The 27,377-nt window shown below is 42.8% G+C and overlaps 1 protein-coding gene across 4 annotated transcripts in view; it reads left to right on the forward strand.

The window, feature by feature from the left end:
- The first annotated feature begins 594 nt into the window (after positions 1-594).
- Positions 595-27,377, forward strand: part of LOC113583830 (tenascin-X) — a 32,662-nt gene continuing 5,879 nt past the window's right edge. The window contains exons 1-15 of one of the 4 annotated variants that reach the window (XM_027020402.2): positions 596-773; positions 4,846-5,454; positions 5,974-6,786; positions 7,469-7,584; positions 13,555-13,708; positions 14,148-14,426; positions 15,583-19,029; positions 21,575-21,697; positions 21,783-21,926; positions 22,309-22,428; positions 23,796-23,954; positions 24,339-24,481; positions 24,728-24,860; positions 25,530-25,681; positions 26,580-26,676. In XM_027020402.2, coding sequence (XP_026876203.2) covers positions 5,052-5,454; positions 5,974-6,786; positions 7,469-7,584; positions 13,555-13,708; positions 14,148-14,426; positions 15,583-19,029; positions 21,575-21,697; positions 21,783-21,926; positions 22,309-22,428; positions 23,796-23,954; positions 24,339-24,481; positions 24,728-24,860; positions 25,530-25,681; positions 26,580-26,676 — 6,283 coding nt within the window. In that variant the 5' untranslated portion in view covers positions 596-773; positions 4,846-5,051. Of the gene's footprint in view, positions 774-4,845; positions 5,455-5,973; positions 6,787-7,468; positions 7,585-13,554; positions 13,709-14,147; positions 14,427-15,582; positions 19,030-21,574; positions 21,698-21,782; positions 21,944-22,308; positions 22,433-23,795; positions 23,955-24,338; positions 24,482-24,727; positions 24,861-25,529; positions 25,682-26,579; positions 26,677-27,377 lie in introns of those variants that run through there. The other 3 variants (XM_027020403.2, XM_027020405.2, XM_027020404.2) reach the window with 3 other exon arrangements.

Here is a 27,377-nt window from a genome sequence, read left to right on the forward strand (position 1 = left end):
AGTAGATGGAATGTTTTTAGTATAATAACCTACCTTGCTATGCAGGTAATAATAGATTTAAAACACAGGACTCACAGTCGCATGAGAACTGCAGCGTGGATAAAACCATTTGTGTTTTGTGCACGTCAGCGCTGATGTCAGAAAGGCACCAACCACTTTCCATCAGGTACTTGAGTGTTTACAACCATGGCTTAGACAGGACTCTGATAGAGGACACTATGACGATAAAGCAAGTCACGTCGCCAACACAGATGGACAAAAAAACACGGAGAGGTGCATATGAAACAGAGATTCAGAGCTTTTGGCAAAGAGAGAGAGATGGAGATAATGAGGAATGCCTCACCACCACATCAGAGCATCCAAGAAGAACTTTCAAAAGATTCATTCAAAAGATATTTAAAAAATCACGTTTTCCATCTTTTCCATCAATATTCGCTGCCCAGAGGGGACCAGTAAAGCACATAGAATTACATCAGAGAGAGAGAGAGAGAGAGAGGGGGGGGGGGGTGAGAAGAGGAGGGGGGAGGAAAAATTCTTGAAGTATGAGAGAATTTTACAGCTCCCCTCCCTCTCTCTCTCTCTCTCTGTCTCTCCTTCTCTCCTTCACTCCCTCTTTACCTCATCTCTCTTTCCCCTCTACCTCCTCCCTCTTTCCTAGCCAGTTAATCAGTGCTTTCCGATGTCAGACAGAAAGAGAGAGAGAGCGAGAGAAGAGGGAGGCCTGAGTGACAGACTGCTCAGACCCAGGGCACCACGCATCACCCGCTGCTCAGGTAAGACCCTGCACACTCTCGTCTCCTAGTCATGACCTGTTCTGCTCACCTGAGGCTTGTAGAAGCTGGGGGGCAGTAGTGTCCATGGGAACGCGCCTCGCTGTGCGTGTGGAAGGAGGCTGGGGTGTTGTGTCTGGTGCATTTGGTCCTGATATTTGTGGAGTGAGTGCCCTGGTGAATGTCCTCATGCCAGCGAGCACGCTGCAACCCAAATGAGCATTGTCATTCTGATTTTATTAGCCGAACATCTAACACATCACACAGTGCTTGTCTGTCCATCTGTCTCTCTGTCTCTGTGACCTCTGGAAGCCATTAGCCAAAGTTGTTATGGGTTGATCTGTTTGATAGTGTTTAGCATTCAATAACTGTTTAGTCTTTATGTTAAAAATAGCTGATGGGCATTACAGAAATGTAATTTATTTGGTCCAGTTTATGTGTGAACTCACAGGATCTGCTTTTTGGAGGGGCAGATTTTAAGAGACAGCAGTTATTAAAGCATGCATGTGTTTATGCAGTGGTGATCAGAATAATGTTGCATTGTTCTCTAAATATATACCATGTGTTCTCTAAATATATACCACTAAATATGTACCAGGTGTTATGAGGTTTTAACTAAAGTCTAATGTTACATAAGCCTGTGAATTATTGTAGTGATAACTACAAACTTCCAAGATAGTGGCTTGCTTCTAGCTGCTTTCCTTATATTTCATCCCCCCCCCCCTGTGTGCTTCCATCTCTGGTGGTGCTGATGTGGGAGGTGATTGTGCTAGCAGGAAGGTGTTGGAGATATATGCTCCTGCAGGGATTCTCTGCTCTGGGTGTTAATGTAGGTTCAGAGACACTGACTGACTAACTATGTGTGTTGGAGAGATGAATACCTCGCACTGACAGTATGCCTTTGTCCAGAAACCTAAAAGTTAAGAATTTCTTTTCCTGCTGATGTCTTAAAAATCAAATAACATGTTGCTGTTTCAGTCCCCAATTCTTGTCCATCATTAAACCTCCAGCTCCTCAATGTCATGTGAAGGAGAGACCACATTAATAAGACACTGTTCCCACTGACAACAAAACAAGACACCTTTCCCTACTACTGAATAGTGACAGATTGTCCCTTTAAACTGTGCTGAATCTATTTTCTGCACTTATGAGATAACACTTTAGCAGGCAAAGGTAACGTGAGGTTTGTTTGTAACTTGAGGCTACAATTTTGTAACCTTTTAAAGCAAATGTAAACATTAGGAGGAAATTTGGACAGGCTGTGATGTTTGTTGACCTGATTTTGTTTGCTTGCAAACACAGACACTAGGCGCTGCCGTAACACCGAGGGGTCTCTCTGTGCTGCACTAGCTGTGTTCTGGCTGCAGAGCAGTTCCTCAGGTGTTGTGTGGAGGAGAGCGTCTTCTAAGCTGTGTTGTGGGACAGAGTGGTTCTCATGGTCTCACATTGTGCTGTGTGTGTTGTGGAGTGGAGCATTAACTGACAACAGTGTGGTCCATGAGCTCTGCTGTGGAATGGAGTATCTTCTGTGCTGTGCAGCCCTGTGCTGTGGGGTTAGTCAATCTCTCTGTGTAGGATAGATAAGTTCCTCTGCTGTGATGCATTGTGGGATATATTAGTTCCACATGAGCTCCATGTTGCTTGCAGCATGAAGCTCTTCCAGGTAAGTTCAATGTCTATCGCAGGGGTCACCAACAGGGCATCAAGGAGCTCAAATGAAAGTTGAAAGGTCACAGAGGTCAGCAGTTGTTCTGATGGGGATAGAATAGTTAAAAGTACATTTTTCATGCAACTTTACGTTAACTTTGTATGTGTACGTTTACCTTACTGGAATATAAATTAAGTTTCCACTGAGATTAATGAAAATGTTAATGTGTGTGTGTGTGTGTGTGTGATCATATGAAGTTACATGTGATAAAACATTCATTTGAAAACCCCTGTACAATAGGTTTTGAAACAGTTTGAGAAACAGACGATGATCAGCCAAAAGGCCGTTAAGGACACAACCCCTTCTGTCTGAAACAGAACCGATTCTTTCATGTCTCTGATATGTTCTTGACACACACGTTGTAGGTGGGCAGACCCTGCTGTGACCTTAGACCCTGCTGTGACATGCTGTGAGGTTGACAGTCACCTGCACCTGATTCCAGATCAGCACTGCTACTCAGTAAACACAGGCCTAGAGCTTTTTTCACTCAGTTGACAGCCTGAAAATGTTAAATAATTTAAGGCATTTCATTAATAATATATTTATGTTAGGGTGGAGTAAGTCAAGGTTATGAAAGCAGTGAAATTTAAATAGAGCTCTCCTTGATAAGATCATGCAGTGTCTGTGTGCATTAGTGTGTCTGTCTGCACTACAGTGTCAGCACCACAGGTGTTCATCATTCCCTGTGTGTTAAAATAGTCCCTTACAGAGGTGGGGTTATACAAAAAGGTGACATATTGATGTGGGTTCAGGCAAATGTTTTGTCTATGCAGTTTGCCCAGTACACTTTGAAATTGTGTGTCTGTATGAGATGGAGCTGTAGAACCCTAATTAGATAGAGCTATAGAACCTTCATGAGATGGTGCTGTAGAACCCTAATCTGATGGAGTTGTAGAACTTTCATGAGGTGGTTCTGTAGAAGCCTAATGAGATGGTGCTTTAGAACCTTTATGAGATGGAGCTGTAGAATGCTTAGGGATGATTAGATCAGGTGAAGACCCACAGGAGATTCTGGCTGCAGCTGTCTCAGCACCAGCTCTTCACCAGTATGACTACATTTAGAGATGTGCTTTGCACATAAGTTCAGTTATGTTTTTGTTTTTTGTTTTTTTACATTTTATGCTCTATAGTTATGAAAAGTCATCTTACGCATTCATATTCTCTTGATATTTTAAATATCTGTTAATTAATGTCTGATTCCAGAGTTAATCATTAATTAAATCAGGTTTTTAGATATTGTAGCACTTAGTTCTCAACCAGTAAAATCACAAAAGGTGTTAAGTCAAATTGCTTCAGAACGAAGGTAGGTTAACCAAACAAAATAAACAAACAACCTCAACCTGCAAAAGACTTGCTCATTTGAAACCAAGTTTACTTGGTCAACCCTTTAAATCACAGAAAACTAAATGGTGTGAAGTTCACGCAGATCAAATCTATTTCAGATCTGTTGTTCTGCAAAAGTTTATACAGACTGAATGAGCGATCAAGCCTCACTGAGCAGTGCGTAATGGCTACTGAAATGACAAAAACAAGATCATATAAACACCAACATTAATCCCCACGTTTAACGTACCCCAACCTCTGATTCTGCGTTATTGGGTAACATATATTTCTTGACTATCAGTAGGCTTCGACAATCAGTTTGGTTGGCTAGCGTTAACTAGTTCATTTAGCGAGCTAATATGATTACCTCAGCTTGCATTTAAAACCTCCCGAAGTTAATGACAATTTTAAAATCAGACAAAAGTTAAGTGTTTGTCGTTATCCACAATGCTACTTATAACTTTATTTGGGGTTGTAATTTAAAATTTTTTTCCTGGTTGCACCATACTTAGCTACAGTTGTAAACAGCAACCTCCCATTGCTCCAGGTGTATCATGAGATAGGACAGTTTGCAGCTGTCACATACTTCATAATGTGTCCTGATGGGGCCAGGTTTAACACGGTTATTACAACAGACCACACAATCCAGGAATCAATCAATCTCTCTCTCTCTCTCTCTCTCTCTCTCTCTCTCTCTCTCTCTATCTCTGTGTGTGTGTGTTTGTGTGTACATGCACATATGCATGTGGGTGTGTGGGTGTGTGCTTACACATTCTGTAACCATTGCAATGTCATCTGCAGTTCTCATGTGCACTACAAATCACCAGTTTTGTGTGGTAATTTCACGTTACACAGCTACAGAGGCTCCTTTCCAGCCGTTTCTCCTCCACCAGCTGAAAAACAAGAAAACAACACTATTACTGTACACTGTACACAGGAAACACAGCAACATAGGTGATAATTAACCATGGGGGTTTTTCTGAGCATGCACCATAATGTTCTGACAAATTGGACCATAAAATTGTTTGTTTGGTTTTGTTTTAGTTTGTGCTGCTTTCAGAGGATCAAGTCTATGCTGGAAGAAGCTGGTGAATGAGTTCAGCACAGGGAGGTGATACACCACAACAGAAATTAAGAACTCTGAGTAAAGGGCAGTAAAATAAAAAGACTTCTTAAACTGAAAGAAGACAAATCATCACCACGCCTGGCAGACAAACGTAGGACCACAAGTTGTTCACTGCCTTCAAAAAATGTCCTTCCTCTTCCACTTCATCCTCGTCCTCCTCCCGAGCCCCGCCCTGCTGCTGCTCCAGAATGCAGCTCTTCAGTCTGCGTCTCAGCGCGATTCCAGGGACACCAAACCCCAGCCAATTAAAGTTGTGATATCGGAGCCGTGTGTGCGGGGTGAGCCCTCAGAGTCAGGCCAAGCAGAAGGGAGGGAGGTGGAGCTGGACGGTGACTCCACCGTCGTCCTCACGCACCGCATCCGTCTGCTTTCCGGGGCTGCCACGGCGGCGCCCGGCTGCAGCGGCTGCGAGGTGGACTTGGTTGCGATTCGGGAGCGAATCGAGAGGCTGGAGAAGGAGGTCTCCGAGCTGCGGGATAAGTGTGGCGGTCCGGACGGAGGCTGCTGCACCTCCCAGCAGAGTAAAGGTACCCAGGTCCCTTACAGCCGTTCCGCCTGCACGATACAGCGCACTCCAGCCGAGCGGTCGTTAGCCGAGCTAAGCTATGATCACACCGTGAACTGGCAACATGTGCACTGATGTCAGCACACTGCTTCTAACTCAGGACACACCCTAGTACTTCGGCCTGACAAATGCACTGGACATGACATCTTAAAACACATGCTTACCTGGTGGGGCTGGGGGCGATATAAATGACATGTTTAAAACTCACAGAAGGAAATTAAAAGCTTGATCAAATACAAAAGAGTCTTTTGTATTTTAGAGGTCAGTACTACACCTAATCCAAACTTTAGCTTTTTTTTTTTTTTTTTTTTACATTTGCTCAGGCTTCTAGTTACACACGTGTTTGTTTACACAGACAACCCAGAACTTTATTATGCAGATATGCAGACAGATATTTTCCTTCCTAAATGCAAAAGTTTGCCAGGGTTGTATTTCCACAGCGGTATGTGTGTGTGTTGTTTACTTGTCTTTCTGCACCCAGGAAGGGGCTGTACTACTGTCAGTCCACCCACGGAGGCATGTCCAGATGACTGCAGTGACCATGGCCACTGTGTAGAGGGCAAGTGTGAGTGCTTCCCTGGGTTTAGTGGGCCAGACTGCAGCATGTCCAACTGCCCCAGCAATTGCCACGACAACGGGATGTGCGTGAGCGGTCAGTGTGTGTGTGACCCTGGTTTTACCGGGTCGGACTGCTCTGAGGCCTTATGTCCCCGGAACTGCAGCCAACATGGGCGGTGTGTGAATGGAGCGTGTGTGTGTAAATCAGGGTTCTCAGGCCCCGACTGTGCCGTTAAAGCATGTCCCAAAAACTGTAGCAACCGTGGGAGGTGTGTAAATGGGAAGTGTATGTGTGATACTGGTTTTACTGGTGCAGCCTGCATAGCACGGACATGTCCTGGTAGCTGTAACAAAAGGGGTCGATGTGTGAATGGAAAATGTGTGTGTGAAACTGGATTCACTGGTCCAGATTGCTCTGAGAGGTCATGCCCAGGAAACTGTAACAATAGAGGCAGATGTGTTAATGGACAGTGTGAGTGTGACTCTGGTTTCACTGGTGTGGACTGCTTGTCTAAATCCTGCCCTGCAAACTGCAACAATCGAGGCCAGTGTGTGGACGGTCAGTGTGTGTGCGACGAGGACTATGCTGGGCCTGACTGTTCCACCAAAGCCTGTCCCAAAGACTGCAGTGGCCGAGGACTCTGTGTGGACGGTCAGTGTGTGTGCTGGCGCAGAGCCACAGGCCCTGACTGTGGCCAGTGTGAGGACGGCTTCACGGGAGGTGACTGCAGTATAGGTGAGTGGAGCAGAACCTTCCCATAAACCCCTCCGTCTGGAGCACCATGTGAGGGCTCCGCTGGCATGTGGTGCTCCTCACGTCACTCACTGTCTGATTGATCTGATTCTTACAGCCTTAAGCATTAATATGGGCCACAGACTGGCAGTTGCAATGGAAAAGCCAGTTTACTTACATATTTGTATTAACTGGTAAAAAAACATAATGGTTACATCAATATTGTAGCATTTATACTGAGAAATCTATGCGATGCAAACTGGTTTTTAAATGACCAGCATTAATCTGAGTTAGAAACAGGCTTCCTTAGTGTCTTTAGTGCCTTAAAGAAAATGTATTTGGGTCCTCGAACACTTAAAAAACAACTAACATCTCACGAACTACACATCTCAAAAAATAGAAACATCTCAAAAACAACACACATCTGTTGCACAGATAAACTCAGAAACAACTTCCTCAGCCTTGGCTGCTTGTATACACTGAAGTGCAGGTTGTCTGCAGATTAGACTGACTGAGACAGACTGCAGGTTTGAGAAAATCATGTGGTACCAATCTCTGCCCCTCTCTCTCTCTCTCTCTCTTCCTCTCTCTTCCTCTCTCTCTCTCTCTCTCTCTCTCTCACTCTCTCTCTCACTTTCTCTTTCTCTCTCTCACTCCCTCCTCTCCTCTCCCTTCGCCTGTTCAGTTCTAAGCGGTGTGTCTAATCTCAGAACCATGGACATCACGGAGTCTTCCGTCACCCTGTCCTGGACTCCACCTGCTGTGCAGTATGACACTTACCACATCACCTTCACCAGTGAGGTAATGCCCCACTCACCTCCACTTGCAGGAAGGCACACAGCCAAACTGTAGAAATATGAGCAATAAGGTAATATGCAGAGTTCAAATATTAACAAGTAGGGTTCCCCTTAGTTCTCCCTAGTTCACTCTAGATCACCCTAGTTCACTCTAGTTCTCCCTAACTGACCCTAGCTCACCCTAGTTTACTTTAGTTCTCCCTAACTCACCCTAGATCACTCTAGTTCACTCTACTTCTCCCTTACTCACTCTAGCTTAACCTAGCTCACTTAATGGATCACAATGATGTTCCATTTCTATTTTCAACTTTCATTTCCTCATACACTTACTTGGTTTCACACCGCCCCCCCCAACACCACACACACACACACACACACACACACACACACACACACACACACACACACACACACACACACACACACATCACTACCTCATCCTCCAACATTATTTGCCCAATATTTACTTGCACTTATGTGGTTTACCACAAACCACTTCCTGTACCATGACATTCACAAGAAATACAAGAGTCAAGAGGCATTTTATTGTCATTTGGAATTTCACTCTGAGGTTTCTCCTCCACATTGCACCTGTCTGTCACCCACAGACCTGCGGTCTAGAACAGTGTGACTGATGAAACTGCTTCACAACAACATGAACAACAGGCCAATCTAGTGAACTCAATGTAGAAAAGAGCTGTCAGTGCAGTCTTACCTAAATCAAACAGGAAATGAAACTCATCCAAGTACAATTAAACATTAGACAAAAACAGAATCTTTAAAACACCTGGAAAACTCAGTTAATTAAAAATTAATTTGGAATGGATGGATTTTAATTCCTACTGATCTATTAAACTGTCACATTTTACATTTTTATTTAATTTTTCTCATGATCGCACGAGTGGTATTTTGTCTAACGTTCAACTTGTGATTTCCTCTCAACATCTTACATCAGCTCCTCAGATCTAGAGACCCTACACCAGGAGCTCAGTTCATATCACAGCAGGACTGCTGATCTGCGGATAGATTCCTTCCTCCTGTGTTATAACAGCCAGTTCTGTTCAAGCTGTCAAAACTCCTGTTCCTAAATGCTGCCTGTCTGATTGTCGCACAGATCAGGGGCGGTGTGGGATGGGTGTGAGCTCTAAGAAAACGTTCCCTTCCCTCCCGAACTTTCTTTTTATGCCCCTGTCCTCTCTCCAGACTCTTTGATGCATTTCAGCACAGATGGGATCCCTCAAGGTGCTGCACGGGGTCACGGCACCATTTTTAGGACACATGCCTCTGAGTCAGAGCGAATCGAATCAAAGCTAAAAGGTCAATTGCATGCAGAGCTGCGTGAGTGAAAGGACTCCCACCCTGCTGACCACCAGGCTGCCTACAGGCCATGCTTTAGGCACACTGTTTGGGATCTCACACTCAGATATCAGCTCTGCTTGGAGTTTGTTGCCGTTACTGTTGTTTTTGTTCTTGAGCGTCAGAGTTGCTGGCAAGCACTGCACATGACGACCCAAAAACTAATTTTGTTTGCTCATGGTGACCCAAAAACTGATTGTTTTTGCCAGTCTATGCCTCACATACGGGACACGGAAGGGTATGTTTATTCGAGAGGCAGAGAAATCCAGCAATGGAAAAACCAGTCAATTGCTTTTGATATCGGCCTAAAAAACTCTGATTTAGTACGTAGTGAGTGACAGTGCCAGTACTCTCTCTGGCAGTGAAGCGTGAAGTCACGGCAGAGTTCCAGTGATGAGCCAGGAATCTTCTCTCAGGAGCTGGACTGGACAAAACACAGTTCAACCTGGAAGCTTCCTTTGCTGGCTCAGGACGATACAGTTCAGGCCCATGTGGACTGTGTCTTAGTGCTCTGCTCAGGCATCACATCCAGATGAGCAGGAGCACAGATTTAGGCTTTATTAGTAAGGCACTTTGCACTTTCACTCTGTCCAGTAATGCAGAGTTCTGAGTTTTTCAAACCTGTGCGAAACTATATACCATGTTATCTACACAAGAAAGACCAATCCATCCCAGGGTGCATATACATTTTAACCTGAGCAGTGATTAAAAATGGCACCTGTCACTTCCAACTTCACCATCTCCAAAAGAAGGAGAAACTTTCCAAACACTGCAACTTCCTGTTTGGCTTTGACCTACAGATGCTACATAACACACGGACAAGCCCACAAATGTTTTTATTTAAATATGACTTTGTGGCATGAGAAAATAAACAAAGGCAAGGAAAATCGGATTGATTGGGCTCACAAAGTCCGACCAGGAAGACGGCAGTGTCGTGGGATGGAACTCCCGGAAAGGCAGCAGTGTGCTGTGGTAAGGAACCTCCCAACCCCTAATGCCTAAAGCGCAGCCGCCTTCCTCTTGTCTTTGTTATTAATCTCTATAGTCCTCGATGGACTTATAGCGAAAAAGCAGTCTGAGTGAGTACGACTAATCAGTGGGTCATGAGAACACACTGGGCGAGTGTGGTGAAGCCTGTAAATCGCCTGAAATACAGACTGCTCGCTACAAAGTACATTTGCAGCAGACTTTTCACAGGCTGATTAATGACAGTTGGCAGGAGCAAATACAAGCTCTTGATGTTGACCAGAGGACACGTTACATAAAATGGCACATTTGACCATAAAGTGATATGCAGCCTCTCTATTAAGGGAATGACATCAAATTATTCTTTTCATAGAATCAGTGCCATGTAATGAAATTCTAGTGTGAACTGAAAACAATAAATCAATATATTTTTATCTTTATTCTGAAATTTATTATCAAAGTGACTGATTATCAAACACTTGAAGTCATATAAAATGATTTCTCAGACCTTCACCTTACGCAGGCTGCTAGTATGTATGTTTGTAATTATGACGGTGTGTAAGGGCTCATCCTGAGCTTTACACTGCATTCTGGAACAGGGACATCATGTGGCTTGGAGGTTCTAATGAATCACACAAACCTTACACACAGACACACGCAAACCTTATGACAGTAATTAATTCATTTAGCACTGTACAAGTATGTTAGACCCACTGTCACTATTAAATGCTATTTAGTACTATTTACTACTTAGGAATGACACTGATTACTCTTATCTGTTCTGTATGAGATTACTTTCATCAGACTGATCAGACATATAGTATATATAGCACAATCGTTGCTTATCCAGTGTTTAGATGTGGGTTCAGCTGAGCCCTACCCAGCCGAACAGTCATAGTCCCTTCACAGATGCAAGTTGTAGAGGGTGAAATCAGAGCAGAGGCATGTAGAATCAGACCTGGAGATAACACAGGAACCACTGTGACCACAGATGCTGGAACTCATTTCTGGCCTGCTAAACAAATCTATACCTCTTAAACCTGCTTGTTCCTAGATTATGGCCAATCCAGTCTGGATCACGGGTCATCTGTGGAGAAGGGAACAGCTGCACTGGATTGGAGACCTTGTAGTTCATAGAGACAAGGGATGTCCTAGTTACCAAGGATGCACCAACATGTCCAAACGTGCTATATTACAGCTCCTAAAATACCTAATCTAGGTGGTGTTCAAATTCTAGATCCCATCTGAGCACGTCTCATTTGCTGGAAGAATGACTGACTTTTTGAAATACAGTCTCAGTTCCCTCAAATCCCCCTAGTGATTCTCCGTGGGCAGACGGTCAGTGGAGTTTCCTGGAATAGGTGCTACTTTGCCATGTCCCATTGGCATCAAGCCTCTGGTGATGTCTCCCCACTTAACCCTGGTGCCTTCAAATGTAATAACAGTCATTCAATAGAACACCACACCAGAAAAAGAGAAGAAAAATAGTTATTCTCTCATTACATAATGATTTATTTTTCTCTTCTTTTCCTCTTATCGAAGACATTCAGGAAAAGGAAGTGAGTGGTCTGCTTACTTCGACCAATTAAAAACCAGTGCCACAAGTTTTCATAAACGATTTCATTTGATGTGTAAAGCTTTTCTCCCCAGGTAGGTGCTGGCCTGGGAATCATAATGAATATGCTAATATATTCGTTATGAGATGGGAGGGGCACATTTGACACAGGATCAGCTCCTTCTCACACTTCCAACTCTGGTTCTGGCATGTGCACTGGATGCATATAGTGATGTGTCTTTTTATATTGCTCACAAAGTGAAGGCCTGTGCTTCTAGGGCAGATTATTCAAGCTTTCCACACTATGACATTTTGAAGGAAAGTATTTTTCCCTATCGGTGACATTTAACCTTTTGTCATCTTGCAGTATCTGAGCACACAAAAATCTGATTCTGTACAGATGTACTTCCAGGGGTCTGAGGTCTCTTCAGTACAGTGAATGAATGTGAATGGGAATACTGCAGAGTGGTGCATTTGGGAGGGAAAAGTCTTTGTGTATAGAGAGAAGAGAGAGGGAGTGAGAGAGGGAGAGAGAAGAGAAAGCGAGGGAGTGAGAGAGGGAGTGATGTTTGGGAATAACATTACTCTCCAGGACATTGTCCAGAAGTTCACAAACAAAGCAACTATAAAATAATCGCTAATACATTCAGCAAAAGAGGAAGAAGGAATGAGTTACCAAAAGAGGAGAAAACCCCAAAGACCCATTTTATTACCTCAGCCACAACTATGACGGGGTGAGTGTGAAATGAGAGCATGGAAGAAGGCAGGACACAGGAGAGAAAGATTCCAGTAAACAAGCCACAGCAGATGAGCAGGAATGTTATGAAAAAGAAAGAGAAAATGAGACGACAAGATGCAGAGAGAGAGAGAGAGAGACCGAGAAAGAGGGAGAAGCAAGTGTAATTGGACAGAGAGGAAGAGATACAGATGTGGGATGCTTGTTGCTAGGAGAGGTAAAAACATCCTGAAAAACATCATCGTGGCCAGATGGATGACATCATAGTTGAGCAGCGACAACACACAGAAGGACTGGGACATAGTGAGACGCAGCGATTGACAGAAGGAGACAGAGGAAGAGGGAGAAATGGGGAGAAAAGTAAAAATGAAGACAAAAAACCATTCTCATTATTCCGTGCTGGAGTATGAGGAGAGAGGAGGAGCAAGGGTGTAGTGTGCTGCATGCAGACTCTATGCTCTGTCTGCTCTGCAATGGCCAGCAGCACCTCCGTCCCACAGTCTAGATGCAGAACCAGACCAGTGCAACACCCCCACGTTGGAGCAGGGAATTTAAACCAAATGTATGGCTTCAAAATAATAGATTGGAGGCATGGACTTTCTAATTTCTGAGTTTAAACTAAAAACCTGCTACCTGCTTTTGTGCTATATTACTCTTACTGTAAGTCGCTGGTAAAACTGTTGGCAGGCTTTCTAGAACTCTGAGGTGTAGGAGATTCAAAGCAGGGTGTCATATTGGACGCAATAATACAACGTGGAAAGAACTGGCAGAATTTACTACCAGAGCCTCCAAGGTTATATTAGTTTTCCATTCTAATTTAGCATCTAATGACATTAATCCGTTATTAGAGTAGGAGCAATGGAATGCGTGCCTTAGGTTTAGCGCATGGATTTATGCAGCTATTTAGTGAGAGACGCCCATCATACAAAAACTGCATCCAGACATGGGACTGGTCTTTCCTATGGCATAGCCCCACAGTTCCCACAGGCTCTGCAGTCAGCAGCATAGTTACTGAGTGTGTTAGTGTGATCCTCTGTGGTCTGTGAATGAGGGTTTTCCTCCACTCGTTTTGTGTTGTCCAGTCAGATGTTTAACAAACATCTCAGAGACGAAAGGCATAACGTCTGGCTCGAGAATCTGCCTGTTGACAAGACAGTGTTAACACAGCACGAGCATTTTCCAAGTGACACGCACAATTCATTTCACAGAACTGCCTGACACAGTTCCCTTTTTTAAAAATGCCTTTGTGTATTGCAGTCTGTTGTACAGGATACACAGAGAGGAGAATTATATAACAGGATGATGTAAACACGTTTTTGTTCGTCGCCCCACACTGAACGCAAGCACCGTGTGCCTTACAGAAGGAGAGCGATCAGAAGATCGCCACTGCAGTAAGCGGCAGGCTGAGCTCGTACACGCAGCTGGGCTTGGCCAATGGGCAGCAGTACACTGTCACTATCACGGGAGAAAAAGATGACAAGATGGGTGCTGTGAGTCAGGCAGACTTCCAAACCTGTGAGTTCTTCCAAGAAGCTCCATTTATACCCTTTACACTAAACTAAACTAACACTCTTAATCCTTTTAACACTAAAGCTGACATTTGACTACAGCAATCAGGAATAATATATTGGATATAAATAAAAGAACTGCAAGGAAAGATAATGCAGACATTATTAACAATTAAGATATGTCAAAAAGCAGGATTTTTTAGTTGAATAAGAAAAATATTGACTGTGAAATAAGAATTCACTTGACATTTTCTGTTATCAGACACCTCAGACTCATGTTAGCTAAATGAGAATTTAGAATTGCATGTTTGGCCTGTAAGACCAACCGTCATTTTTGATTTTCACTAATACTATTGTATTTTCACCATAAGATTAACTAATTTAACTTAACTCTCTCCAGCCTTTTATCAAGCCTTCTACATTAACGTACTATGTTTCTTTCTCAGTGATGTCTGGCCCCAAAAACCTTCAAGTCGTGAAGACAAGCACATCATCTGTCATCATCCAATGGGAGCAAGCACAAGGGGAGATTGACAGATATCTCCTATTCGTTTCACCCAATCAGACAGATGGATCTAACAGAACACCTCAGGAAATTAGGTTGCCGTCTGAGAGAAACTCGGCACAGGTTGTCTTGCTGGAACCTGGGCGGTTATATGACATCTCTCTGGTGGCAGAAAGAGATGGCACACAGAGCCTGCCTGTGACCGTGCAGGCCATTCCTGGTACGTTGCATTGTAACACTTAAAATGTTAATTTCTAATTCATTCTAATTCATAATTAGAGGTTCCTGTGGGATTGCTCTTGGAGATGGCAATCAGGGCTTTTTATAACACTTTTCTTTCTTATAGACATTATGGAGTTTGCTGCTGGATTTCAGTTTGAATGTTTCTAAACATTTATTTTAATCCTACAGATTACAAGGGAACCTAGTTCAATCTAAATGACCTGTCATCATCACTGCATATACACCCAGGACGTTTTGTATTATCATTGGTGCAAAATGATCATAAAGTAGTGTTAAGTAGTGTTGCTCTGTACTGAGCTTATCCATATGAAAAGTAGTGCAAAAGAAATACATTTTAAAAATAATAATAATAAAAAAAAGATTTCTTGGATTCAGAAGGAAATCTCCTCTGATCAGGTTCGGTACCTGAGGATGAGGCCAGCCCTAGTCCTGGGTGACAAATTTCTCATTTAGGTGTTCAACCTCTTCCAAAAAGCAGGAATGTCCAGTGGATGAATAGGGTAGCAAACTGCATCCTGCACGATGAAGACCTTTGCCAAAAGTCCAGCTAAGATATCTTGTTTCTCAGTATGCCGTCATGGAAAGGCTGGGCATCCTAAAATGAGCTTTCTGTACTGAAAACGAACTACTAGAAATGAGATCCAAACAGGGACAGGCAAATGGTTCTTTACAAATGAACTGAACCCATCAGGAGCAGGGCTGGTCTCCCACACAATGGAATGATAATATTTTCCCGTCTCCTCCGCTTTGCAGTGATGACTCACTTTATTTTCCATCTCAGTGGATAGACAGTCTTTAATGAGGAGCACCTGATTTCCTTACCCTGTCCTATTTTTCACAGCTAATCTTTGTTTTCAATTCTCTCTAGAAAGGCAGTAGAGGTGTGTGTCAGTGACTGGTGATGTCACAGGGTTAATATGAATGCAAGCCTCGATGGAGGCGTTGGGTATGATAAAAAATTAATGAGGCAATAAATGAAATGCATAACTTGTTTAATTGTGGGCACTAATTCTTAATGCCTTAACTTTGCAGTTCAGTCTCCAGAGCTTTTCTCATTCTGGCTGGCTCATCTAGGAAAGAGCAACACGTTAATGAGATTGATACCAATTTGCAAACTTTATTCATGCATTTAGGAACTCCCACAAAGATGCTACCCAGGATGACTGAGAAAACTGTGACCATGCCGATAGAACTGGGAACAGACCACAGTGATGGCAAGACTCACGAAACAAAACCAAATAGCACTATTCTATTGGTAAAGAATCAGGGTGAAGGAAAAACAGGACAGAGGAAGTATCTGGAAACATCTGAGGGTTTCAGAAAACCCAGTTTATACATGCCAAGGCAAGGAAGACCAACACTTAATGGAAAGGACAAGGTCTTACTCAGACCTGGCAGTCGACCAGACACGATAAGAAGACCAAATATTGCAATGCAGTTCAATGGCACAAGGCCAGGCAGCAGGCGGGGGATGTTCACTCATGTTCCTTCAAAAATGTTAATGGAAAGGTTCTCGGCTGAGTGGCCAAGAACAAAGACACCAAGTGTTGGCTCAGGAGTGCAGGCTCCTATGACCATGGATAGTATAGTGGCAATGACCTTGAAAGAGACCAATCAAGAGCCAGCTTCTAAAGCATCAGTGAATGGAAGTCATCGTAGGGTCCAAACAGATCATTATAAAATGAAACCAGAGGGACGGGTTCTAAAGAACAGCACTTTGGGTTCTCAGCCATTCAACATTTCTGAGGAAAAAGCAGTTTTAGCAAGCGATCCAGAGCTTTACAGAAACATCTCTGAGCAAACTGAGGAACCTTTGGCATCCACAATTACAAGTGAGAAAAACCTCACTTCCTACATCAATGGGACAAAATGTGTCAGAAAGGTCTTGGTAGGGCACAGGAAAATACTCTTAAATAGGACAGTGAATGGGAAAGCACTGACTAAAAACATTACAGTCATGGTCAGTCACATCAACGGAAATGAAATCCTGCATAAGGCTCTCACAGGCAGGCCTGACGGCGTTACTAATGATGTCACACCACTAAATGAAGAAGGAACTAAGCTCCATGGTGAAAAGAACAAACAAAACCCAAGCTTACATGAGATTTTGGAGAAGCAAGAAGAAGCAATAGGTGAGGAAAAGAAAGAGGCTGGTGGAATAGGAATCACACGTTTGCCAACAAGCCATGCAACAAAGATATTTTCTCAGCACCCTGTACATGTTAGCATACAGGAAGAGGAGTCTGGGGCAAGCCTTCCACATGTTCATCAACCTGCATACATGACATCACCCTCTCCTCCTCTGCCCACCCTTCATGCTAAACCTGTTCTGGTTCCATCAGTAACAGCGAACCAACATACAAATAATGATCAGGTGTTAAAACACAGACACCCAACAAGAACCTCTTTCCACATGTCCCCATCTCTCAGACAAGGATTTTCTGATAGGTCAAAGTCACCCAGTTCATCAGTTCACATAATAAAAGGCAGACACCCTTCTAGACGTATTCCCTCTGTAATGTCTCATATATCCACAGATAAACATCCAAATAAAAATGTTCACTTTCCACACCCATTTGCAGGAAATCAAACCATAGAGCAGGAAGTGGGGATCTCCAGAGTATCCCAGCCTGATGATCAAGGCTCACTCACTACATCTGTCCAAAAAGTCAGTACTCCTCCTACCTCAACCACAATACCAGTGACAGTGAGCAGTACAGAGAAGATGAAGGGAGGAAATAAAAAAGGAATGCTTGAGACTGAACACATGGAGACAAAAGACAGGAAAGTACCACCATTCCGTCGCATGCCATTTAGGGGCAAATTCCCCAACCAACGTAATATTCGTCCATTTCAAAACCAGACCGGGCCTCTTTCGAAGATTCCCCGGAAGTCCTTTAGGATTCGGGTACTCAGGCCAACCTCACCCACAGTCACAATCACAGACAACATCAGTGCTAGTAAAACAATTCCTCCTCACCAAGAAAAACCCCAAATTAACAACCCTGGCTTAAATGGGCCAACATTTACAGTGAGAAAGAAAAATGGCACAGTCATCAGACTCCCACCTAGATTTCATACTCAAAAACAGCCAAACTCCACCAATAAACACTCCCAAATTGGTCTCATAACAGAAAAAGATGTAAGAAACATGTCAAAAATTGGATTCCCAACAGATAAAGATAATGATCCTGAAGTGATTTTGCTAACAGAGAAGACCAACACCAATGGTACATTCCAAGCTGTTGGTAGGGGTTTTGAAGAGGACACTGATCACATTTTGTCCAGGATCACAAACACACTCAGCAGTACTGCTACTATGACTCATCAACAAGTGCAACCTGAAAGTATCAGTGGCCACCAAAATGGCCCGAGTCCCAATCGGAGTTCAACATTTACAGTGAGAAGGAAAAATGGTACAATCATCAGACTCCCACCTAGGCTTCGCACACAAATACAGCCAAATGCTATCATTCACAGAGGCCCAAAAGAGAGGGAGCATGATACTAATGGCAAATTGGCCCCCAAAGCTGGTCTGGCAGCAGAAAATAATGCAAATAAAGAATCTAAAACTGATCCCCTGACAGCCAAAGACAAAGATTCTGATGTTATTCTATCAGCAGAAAGAACCAACACCGATGGTGTTATTGGAGGTCCAGAAAATTACATTAATGGCATTCTGCCCAGGGTTACAAACATACTCAGCAGCAGTGCTGGCATTACACATCACCAAGCAGAACCTAAACTTGACAACACAAACCTAAATCTTAGTCCAGCAATCACAATGAGAAGGAAAAATGGAACAATTTTAAGACTCCCACCAAGACTCAGGACCCAAATAAAGCCAAACAGCACCAACATATATGTGGGCCCAATAGGAAGTAAAGACTCAAAAGCTGACAAAGGGTCCAAAGCAGATGTTTTTACAAGCAAAGACTCAAGCAAAGTCTCTAAACCTGGACTCTCAATAGACAAAGACTCAAGTAAAGATTCTAACATGCCTCTCTTAACAGAAACAGATACAAGCAAAGATTCTAAAGTTGCCCCATCAACAGACAAGGCTAGAGGTAAAAATACTCAAAAATTAGTTTTTTCAGGGGGTTCAGAAGATGGTATTGATCATATTGCAGTTCAGAATGTGACATCGAAAGGGTTTATTGTTATATGGGGTGCACCAATAGGAATGTTCAAAAATGTAATTATCAGCATAACAGAGGCTGGTGGAAAAAGGTCAGGGCAGGTGGAGCTGAGAAGCAAGGATGAAGAGGGTCTCACGCAGGATGAAGATATAAACATGGGTGATGACAGGAACAAGGGGAAAGTTCTGGAGCATACAGACCCAGAGAAAGACCATGCAGGTGAAGATCAAGCAAAAGATCTGTGGAGTCCTTCTGATTCACACATCATGAGAAGAAACAGCAGTGATGGGGGACTTATAAACAATTTAACGATGGTGCTTCCCGGGTCCGCTCACTCATTTCCGGTCACAAACCTCATCCCACAGACTGCCTACTCCGTGTCCCTTTTTGGGAAGGGTCCTGGATTACAATCCAATATTCACCACTTCATCATCAGCACAGGTACTCAGAACAGAAAGTGACACACTTAAGGTGTTACATATATAAAAAAATTTAAATTCAAATAGCCAAGATGCATCCAAGTTCCAGTTGCTTGTTAGTTGTGTTTGTGTGTGTGTGTGTGTGTGTGTGTGTGTATTACACTGTGTCAGTGTTCAGCTTTTAAACACCGTGTTGCTTTCTGTGTTATTCACTGTGCACCTTCTACCAGCAAAGGCTTGTAATCAGAGCTGTCATATGAGGACTCCTCTAAGGCTTTGATTAAAACTCACAGAATGAGTGAGTTTTTTTTAAATAAAATTCCTATGTGTAACATAGGCCTTTGAAGCTAACCCTGTGTTTGTGCAGACACCTTGGTGGAACAGGAACAAAAAAAAAAACCCAAAACACACGTACTTGATCAGTAATGGGGCATACTATTAGACCTCACTGGAGAATAAACTCATTTGAAGGGCAAAGAAATTTTATTTGTATAGGACTTTTTATACACAGTGGAAATTCAAATTGCTTTACATGGACATAGAAGATTTAAATAATAAATCTTATTAAATCCAAGATCTTTCACCTCAGGAATGTTTTTGCAAATTTTTTTGCAAAAAAGAGGTTGTTACATAAAACTATTTATTTATTTATATATTAATAAAGTTTATATATATATATATATATATATAGTAAAATTTAATAAATAGTAGTGCAGAAATTCAAAACTAAATGTGCAATACACTGAACTAGACAATCAAAATGCATCTGCTAGATAAGGTCATTATAGATCAGATTTTAAGATGCAGTTGACGTCCTTTGACTCGGCCCGCAATTTTTGTCAGGGACTGAAGTGCTAAAAGGGATTTGCTTTATTGCACAAAGTGAGCAGTGTTTCAAATTTAGCCATAAATGGCTACATCGGAAATCTTACGAAACACTGGCCACTCTGTACAGCTTAATTCAAACATTGTATGGTTAACATTTTCATCCATAAGAGACTGAATAAAACAGGGGAAGCCTAGCAGATGGTCCGGCCCTGCGGTTTTGGTCTGGGTTTCTGGGTCCTCACAAGGCCATTATGACATTAGCCTGTTTTTTTGTATTTTGTACACCAGTGTGTCCAATCACATTCACGTGTCATGTATAGATGTGTCGTGAATATCAGCCTATAATTATACTTTACTGGTTTGCTTACATTACAGTGTCTTACTAAGTATTAGGTATTGGTGCATAACTAACATATTAATTTGATCTTTTTCTTTTGACATTTGTTTATTGATCATAAGCCCTGAACAGATGGATGAGTTTGTATTTTGTAAGACTTTCATTACCTGTTGATTTCTTATCCCCTCTACAATAGACACTGGATATAGCTGTAGTATTCATAAGACCTATGTAAACAGATGCCATGGTGTTATGTCACATCAATTCAAATAGCTATCATATCCATTAGCACACTTGGCTACATTGATCTTTTTCCCAGGGTACATTTACAGTAAGCCATCTTCACTGACTACTGTCATCATTCATCAAAACTCAAAAGTCAGGGTGAGACCATGGTCATCTTTAAGAGCTCCCAAATGCTGAGGTTAGGAATAACTGCAAAACATGATCTGGACAAAATGACATGCATGATGTAACCTTGAGGGAAAGGATGTTCAGAGCTGTGGCCTGGCGTATATACACAGTGACATTGGCAGGTGTTTTAACTAGAACTTGCTGATAAGTGAGTAATTATTTTCCATTTGAGTGAACACATAGTTGCAAATGCTCCCAGTACGTGATGCCCAAGTGTGATGGTTTAGAGCTTCTACTTGTCCTCTAGTATTAGACCTTCACAATAGCTGATGTATACTTTTAGGTGTTAGTTAGCTGGTGCACATCTGATGATGTACATTTTAAGATTGTAATTAACAATCCAATTAGCACACATTTCCTGGGAATGACCTGCTAGCCAAAGCAACCGTGAGCTATTACCAGATGATTTAACTCCTGTTTACACAACTACCTCCTCTGACCCTTCACCTACTCTCTGTGTTTGTCTTTCTTCCTCCCAGGATCAAAAGGTCAACATCATCGCTACAGTCTCATGTTTGATCTCTCTCTCACTTGTCCAGGATCAGTGTTCTCTATTAACACAACGTTCATGTGGGTCTCAGAATTGTATATGCTCTGCTGTATATACTGTATATATGTTTGGGTTGCACATATATACACAAGTATGTGAGCTGTATGTGCACTAATAGTAACCAGTAAGTCGATATCAGACAACATTAAGAGATGAGAGTTGGAATGCAGCTGAAATTATTAAATCTTTATGGTTAGAGTTGAATAAAATGTGCTATTGATCATGTTTGTCTTTTTCTCACAAATCTATCAGTTTTTAAAGGTTTAAAGGTTTTCTTTTAATACAAATTCCTATACCCAACATTTGTTTACGTTTCTATCCTTTAAACATCTTCTCTCCTTTTCTCGTCTTTATTTTTTTCTTTGTCTCTCTTTCTTTGTTTTTCATGTCCATCTGTTTTTCCTTGCCGTCATGTGTCTGTGTGTGACCTGTCCCCAGGACCCGAGCCTCCCTCAAAGCTTGCCTTTACTGAGCTTTCTGAGGGCTCTCTCACCGTCTCCTGGACCAGGCCCCGGAGTCCTGTGTCAGGGTTTAAGGTCACATACATGCACACAAAGGATGGTAAGACTGGTCATACAGCAAGTGTCATATCTCATTAATTAGATGAGGCTCATGTCTTTCTAATGCTAACACGATGTGGTTGTAGGAGAGCCCGTTTCCAAGGCAGTAAATTCTGCCAACTCCAGTCTGGCTCTTTCTCAGCTGTCGCCCGGTTCCTCATATGAGGTCAGCGTGATATCTGTGCATGGGCTGGACGAGAGCGACCCAATCAGGGACGTCGTAACCACATGTAAGACTGCATGGCAGGTAGATTTCCTGCTTCTAGTCATGTCTTCTCTTTTTAATTTCTGCTTAATTGTTATTCATTTTCATTGCTATTTTACTATTATTATCCAAATGCAGTTTTGATTCATTGCTAGGGAACTGTATTCTTTCCCTCTTTCCTTTTAAGCTTACGTTTCAAAAGGTCAATTGCACCAATGCTCATAATAGATCTAGCAGGTGCAGTAACTGGAGAAGCCCAGCTGTATTATAACTCAAAGGGCTCTGCTATTAGGCCATATTCATATTGAAGTTTTAAAATGAACTTCTGCCAAGTGTCATTTCCTGTGGGTGTTTCGAGTGTACTCCCCGCATCTGAGCTCACTCTTCTCCCCTCTCCTCCATCTCAGTGCCCGATCCACCAACTGACCTTAGCGTCATAAACGTCACTGATACGAAAGCCCTGTTGTTATGGAGACCAGCCCTGGCAACAGTTGACCAGTACGTAATTGTTTATGGTTCTGAGGAAGGTGAGTTGCACACTAAAATGCAGACATCCACATTGTGCATCAATGCAACTTTTTCCCACGGCACATGTGCTGGAGAAATGCCACAATGTCACAAGATACATGTGACACAAGATGAAACAGGCATGAAGGAAATGCACCAGGGAAAATGTACATTTTGTGACTACAGTTTTGTAAACCACTCATTGCTTGTTGATGTAAAAATGCTTAAAGGAATGTACCTCAGTGCATTTTCTAGTTTAAAGTTTTCATCATAGTACTTTTATTTTGATTTAACCATTTAAGCCAGTCTCTCTTTCCTTCCTGGAAGGGTTGGTCTTCCTGTGAAATCTACACTTTATGCCCCTGATGTCCTCCTGTCTGGGCTGTTCAAGCAGATCTTTGAAGTGTTAAGCCATGTTTTCGTATTATTAATTCATCATTAATGACTGGCATTGCTTCTAAATATTTTAAATATCTTTTCCAACCTCACCTGAAGAAGTATGATTTAGACCCAGAGGCCTCTCCTAACCTAATTATATGGTCACCTGTGGGGTCCCTCTAGGCCATATTGTCCAGAAACACAATGTTCCATTTCACTGTTAAACAGATGATAAGCAGTTGTATCAGCCTATGAGGTATATTTATGGATTAGCTTTAAAGAGACTATAGGATTCTCCTGTGGATTCTAAATTCTGGATAGCTAATAATGTTTTTACAGCTTGATGAAAGTAAATTAGAGATTATTTTATTTTGCTCTTCTAATTAGACCAATGACCACTTTAGAAAAATGGTTCACCTTGCATTCTACATCAGAAAAAAAACAAGCAAAAACCTTCGGAGGGATCTTTTATGTGGAGCTCAAGCATATCTAAAATGGTCAAAAGCACTTTTTGTCAAAATCTGCAAGATTAAACTATTGGCCAACGACCTAGAAAAAGTGATTCCTGCATTCGTCTCATCTCATTCGGACTACTGTAGCTCATTGCTTCTTGGGGTTAGCCAATCTTCATTAGCACGATTACAGTTAGTCCAAAATGCTACAGCCCTTCTACTCTCTAGCACAAAAAATACATGACCACATTACACCAACTCTACCATCCATATACAAGCTTCAAGTTTAATTCAAAATTCAGTCCAAAGTTTTATACATCATCAAGAGCACTGAGATCAGTGGTCAAAGTCTAAGATAAACCGAGCTCTCGCAGTGCTGGATTTGGAACAGTCCTGTTTCTAAGAGACACATGGCATAAAAATGGCAACTGTAAACTGAAGACCTCAACTTTAAACAGGAAAACGCTGCCCGTTTCCTGCAGCCTAACAAATCAAATTAGTTCCTCACTCTGAGCTGTGTGTGTGTGTGTGTGTGTGTGTGTGTGTGTGTGTGTCAGCCCCAGGCTCTGACCTGACCATCAAGGTGTCAGGCAACACAGTGGAGCATCAATTACAGGGTCTGAGGTCCTCCACGCGCTACACCGTCAGCATCAGCAGTCAGCTGGATGACCTCAGGAGCTTCGGCACAGCCACCACCTCCTTCATCACTGGCAGCGGTTAGTGCCCAGCTTCCAACAGGTCCCAAATCAGTAGGACGTGCTGGTGTGATCGAGCATGTACAGGTCCAAGATCAGTAGGAGGTGCTGGTGTTATCAAGTCTATACAGGTCCCAGATCAGTAGGAGGTGCTAGTGTTATCAAGTCTATACAGGTCCTAGATCAGTAGGAGGTGCTGGTGTCACTGAGTCCATACAGGTCCCAGATCTGTAAGAGGTGCCACACGCAACTACAGGTTCTAGATCAGTAGGAAATGCTGGCAGAGTCAAGCCACATCACTACAGCTCAAAACTAAAGGTTTATTGTGGAAGATCAGTTTTTAATGGTGTTATTGTTAATGGGTCTTCACTGCTCCTCCACATTTGTTTGCCATGTTTGTGATAGGTCCTGGGGGAAAAGGGGAGGGGCCTCGGGACCTGAGGGCCAGCCAGGTGACACAGCACACAGCTGTTTTGTCGTGGAAACCACCTGCGTCCACCGTGACGGGCTACAATCTGACCTATGTCACTGAAGGACAGGAGATTAAGGTGACACTGACTCACAGAGCATGGGCTGGCATGTTTGATAAGTGCAGTGAACCTAAGACTACAAATCCCAACAATTACTATATTGAAAACTAGTAAGTAATGTGACTCATGATAAATGATGACACAGTGTACTGATGAACAGCAGTGCTGGCTGTAGATTATGACCGGAAATGCTAATGCTGTTTCAGTTAATTGAACCACTGGTAATCAATTAGCATTCTGCAAATTAAGCCTCCTAATTTTTAGGAAGTGATGGTTGCTCCCGGCGTCACGGAGCTGAGGTTGACTGGGCTGCATCCCGGATCGGTGTACACGGCACGGCTGCAGGGCAAGAGAAAGGGCATCTACACAACCTCCAGCTCTACAGAGTTCACAACAGGTACATGTGCTTTAGAGCCACATGCCTCCTCTGCTCAGACTGCTCTAACCTGTACACACGTGTGCTCCAGATCCCTAAGACTGCTCTAACCTGTACACACGTGTGCTCCAGATCCCTAAGACTGCTCTAACCTGTACACACGTGTGCTCCAGATCCCTAAGACTGCTCTAACCTGTACACACGTGTGCTCCAGATCCCTAAGACTGCTCTAACCTGTACACACGTGTGCTCCAGATCCCTAAGACTGCTCTAACCTGTACACACGTGTGCTCCAGATCCCTAAGACTGCTCTAACCTGTACACACGTGTGCTCCAGATCCCTAAGACTGCTCTAACCTGTACACACGTGTGCTCCAGATCCCTAAGACTGCTCTAACCTGTACACACGTGTGTTCCAGATCCCTAAGACTGCTCTAACCTGTTTGCACCTGATATGGCCCTATATCCAATGGAATATTCCCATGCCTCATACAGTTCCATTACTGCCATTATGTATCAGTGAGGGCCATTTTCCTGTATATATGATTCCTAATAAATAAAAATATTTAAAGCATTTTTCCTCTCTCTCAATTCAGTTCAATTGAATTTAATTTATTCGCCCTCTCACATTCTCTCTCTATCTCTCTACCTCTCTCCCTCTCTCTCACTCCCTCTCCCCACATCCCTCAGGGTCTCTCCGGTTCCCATTTCCCACTGATTGTTCCCAGGAGCTGCTGAATGGAGTGCGGGAGTCGGGTGTGGTTGAAATCTTCCCTGATGGGAAGGAGGCCAGACCTATCAGGGTGTACTGTGACATGGACACTGATGGTGGAGGCTGGATGGTAAGGGGTGGAGGCTGTGCAAAACACCATCCGTCCATCCATCCATCCGTTTGTCTGTATAGCATAAAGCACGTGACCTTCAGTTATTAATTCCAAAATGCAGCTCAGCTATCCTCAAAAAACAACTACAGTCAACAAATCAAAAGATGTGTGTATGCTGTTAGACAGACACACCTCTCACAGTTCATCTTACAGAACGCTTTCCTTTATAGTAAAATAGATGGAATCGACCAACCTCACTGAATTACTTTGACATTTCTTGAAGATATTTTATCTACGTCAACACTGTTCTCCATACTTGCTGGTCAAACTTCAGAAATTGTGTTTTTATTGTTAAGTATTTTTCCAGAGCTTCTGTTCTAACAGCTTTTATTTAGTAAACAGAGAGTTTGAATCTTTAACGTGGGTCATTAACTTGTGCTCAGGCCTTACAAGCATGTGATTAGACAGTAATAGGATTTTAATACAGTATGAATGTTGACTTATCCTAATTTCATCTAGATATAATTTCCTTAATTTTAGGAGTTACTCTATACACAGTAACCATAATTAAGCTAATTTAATTACTCTCTCTGAAAAAATATCACATGAAAGAAATTTGGCAAAATAACATTTCTGAAAACAATTCAAGTGATCCTTAATCTTAAATTGTTTCTGCGTGTTTCCGTGTGCAGTGGACTGGAGAGGTACTGTTTAGAATTTACTATACTGCAGAAAAAACACACCTGTCCACAAAAACCTCGTTATGAGGATGGGTTGCCTAGCAATCACATCCACACATTTGTTCTCATGATTGTAAATAGAGATGTGTGTGGGCGTCTGTGTGTGTGTATGGGTGTGCGTGCATGCATGTGTGTATGTGTGTGTATACATGTGTGTGCATGCATATGTTTTCCAGGTCTTTCAGAGAAGAAAGGATGGGAAAATCAACTTCTTCAGGGGCTGGCAGGACTACAGAAAGGGCTTCGGCGATCTGGAGGGGGAATTCTGGCTTGGTGAGGAAGTCATTTGTCACATTGGGGTCGTTTCCATCAGTATTCATCCACATTAGCACACATCATCAGACAGAAGCTCCATGCCTGAAATGTCACTAAAACACTGGCATAATGGCAACAGAGGTAAAGAGGAGGTGACAGAATCTACCTTTATTACAGTGACCTGTGACCTGTGACCCTATATGTGATCTCTAATCAGGAATCACTGTAGCAACAGCTTTCCTGCAGTGCAGCAATACAAAGCATATGTGTGTGTGTGTGTGTGTGTGTGTGTGTGTGTGTGTGTGTGTGTGTGTGTGCGCGCACGTGTGTGTGTGTGTGTGTGTGTGTGTGTGTGCATGCCTGTGTGTGTATGTGTGTGTGCTCGCATACACGCATGCACCCATGTGATTGTGTGTGTGTGTGTGTCTGTGAGTGTGTACCTGGTGGTTGGTGTGTGTATTGTACAGGATGTTGGGGTGTGTATGTGTGTGTGTACCTGGTGGTTGGTGTGTGTATTGTACAGGATGTTGGGGTGTGTATGTGTGTGTGTACCTGGTGGTTGGTGTGTGTATTGTACAGGATGTTGGGGTGTGTATGTGTGTGTGTACCTGCTGGTTGGTGTGTGTATTGTACAGGATGTTGGTGTGTGTATGTGTGTGTGTACCTGGTGGTTGGTGTGTGTATTGTACAGGATGTTGGGGTGTGTATGTGTGTGTGTA

The sequence above is a fragment of the Electrophorus electricus genome, chromosome 2 (genome assembly GCF_013358815.1).
Source record: "Electrophorus electricus isolate fEleEle1 chromosome 2, fEleEle1.pri, whole genome shotgun sequence".
NCBI lineage: Eukaryota > Metazoa > Chordata > Actinopteri > Gymnotiformes > Gymnotidae > Electrophorus > Electrophorus electricus.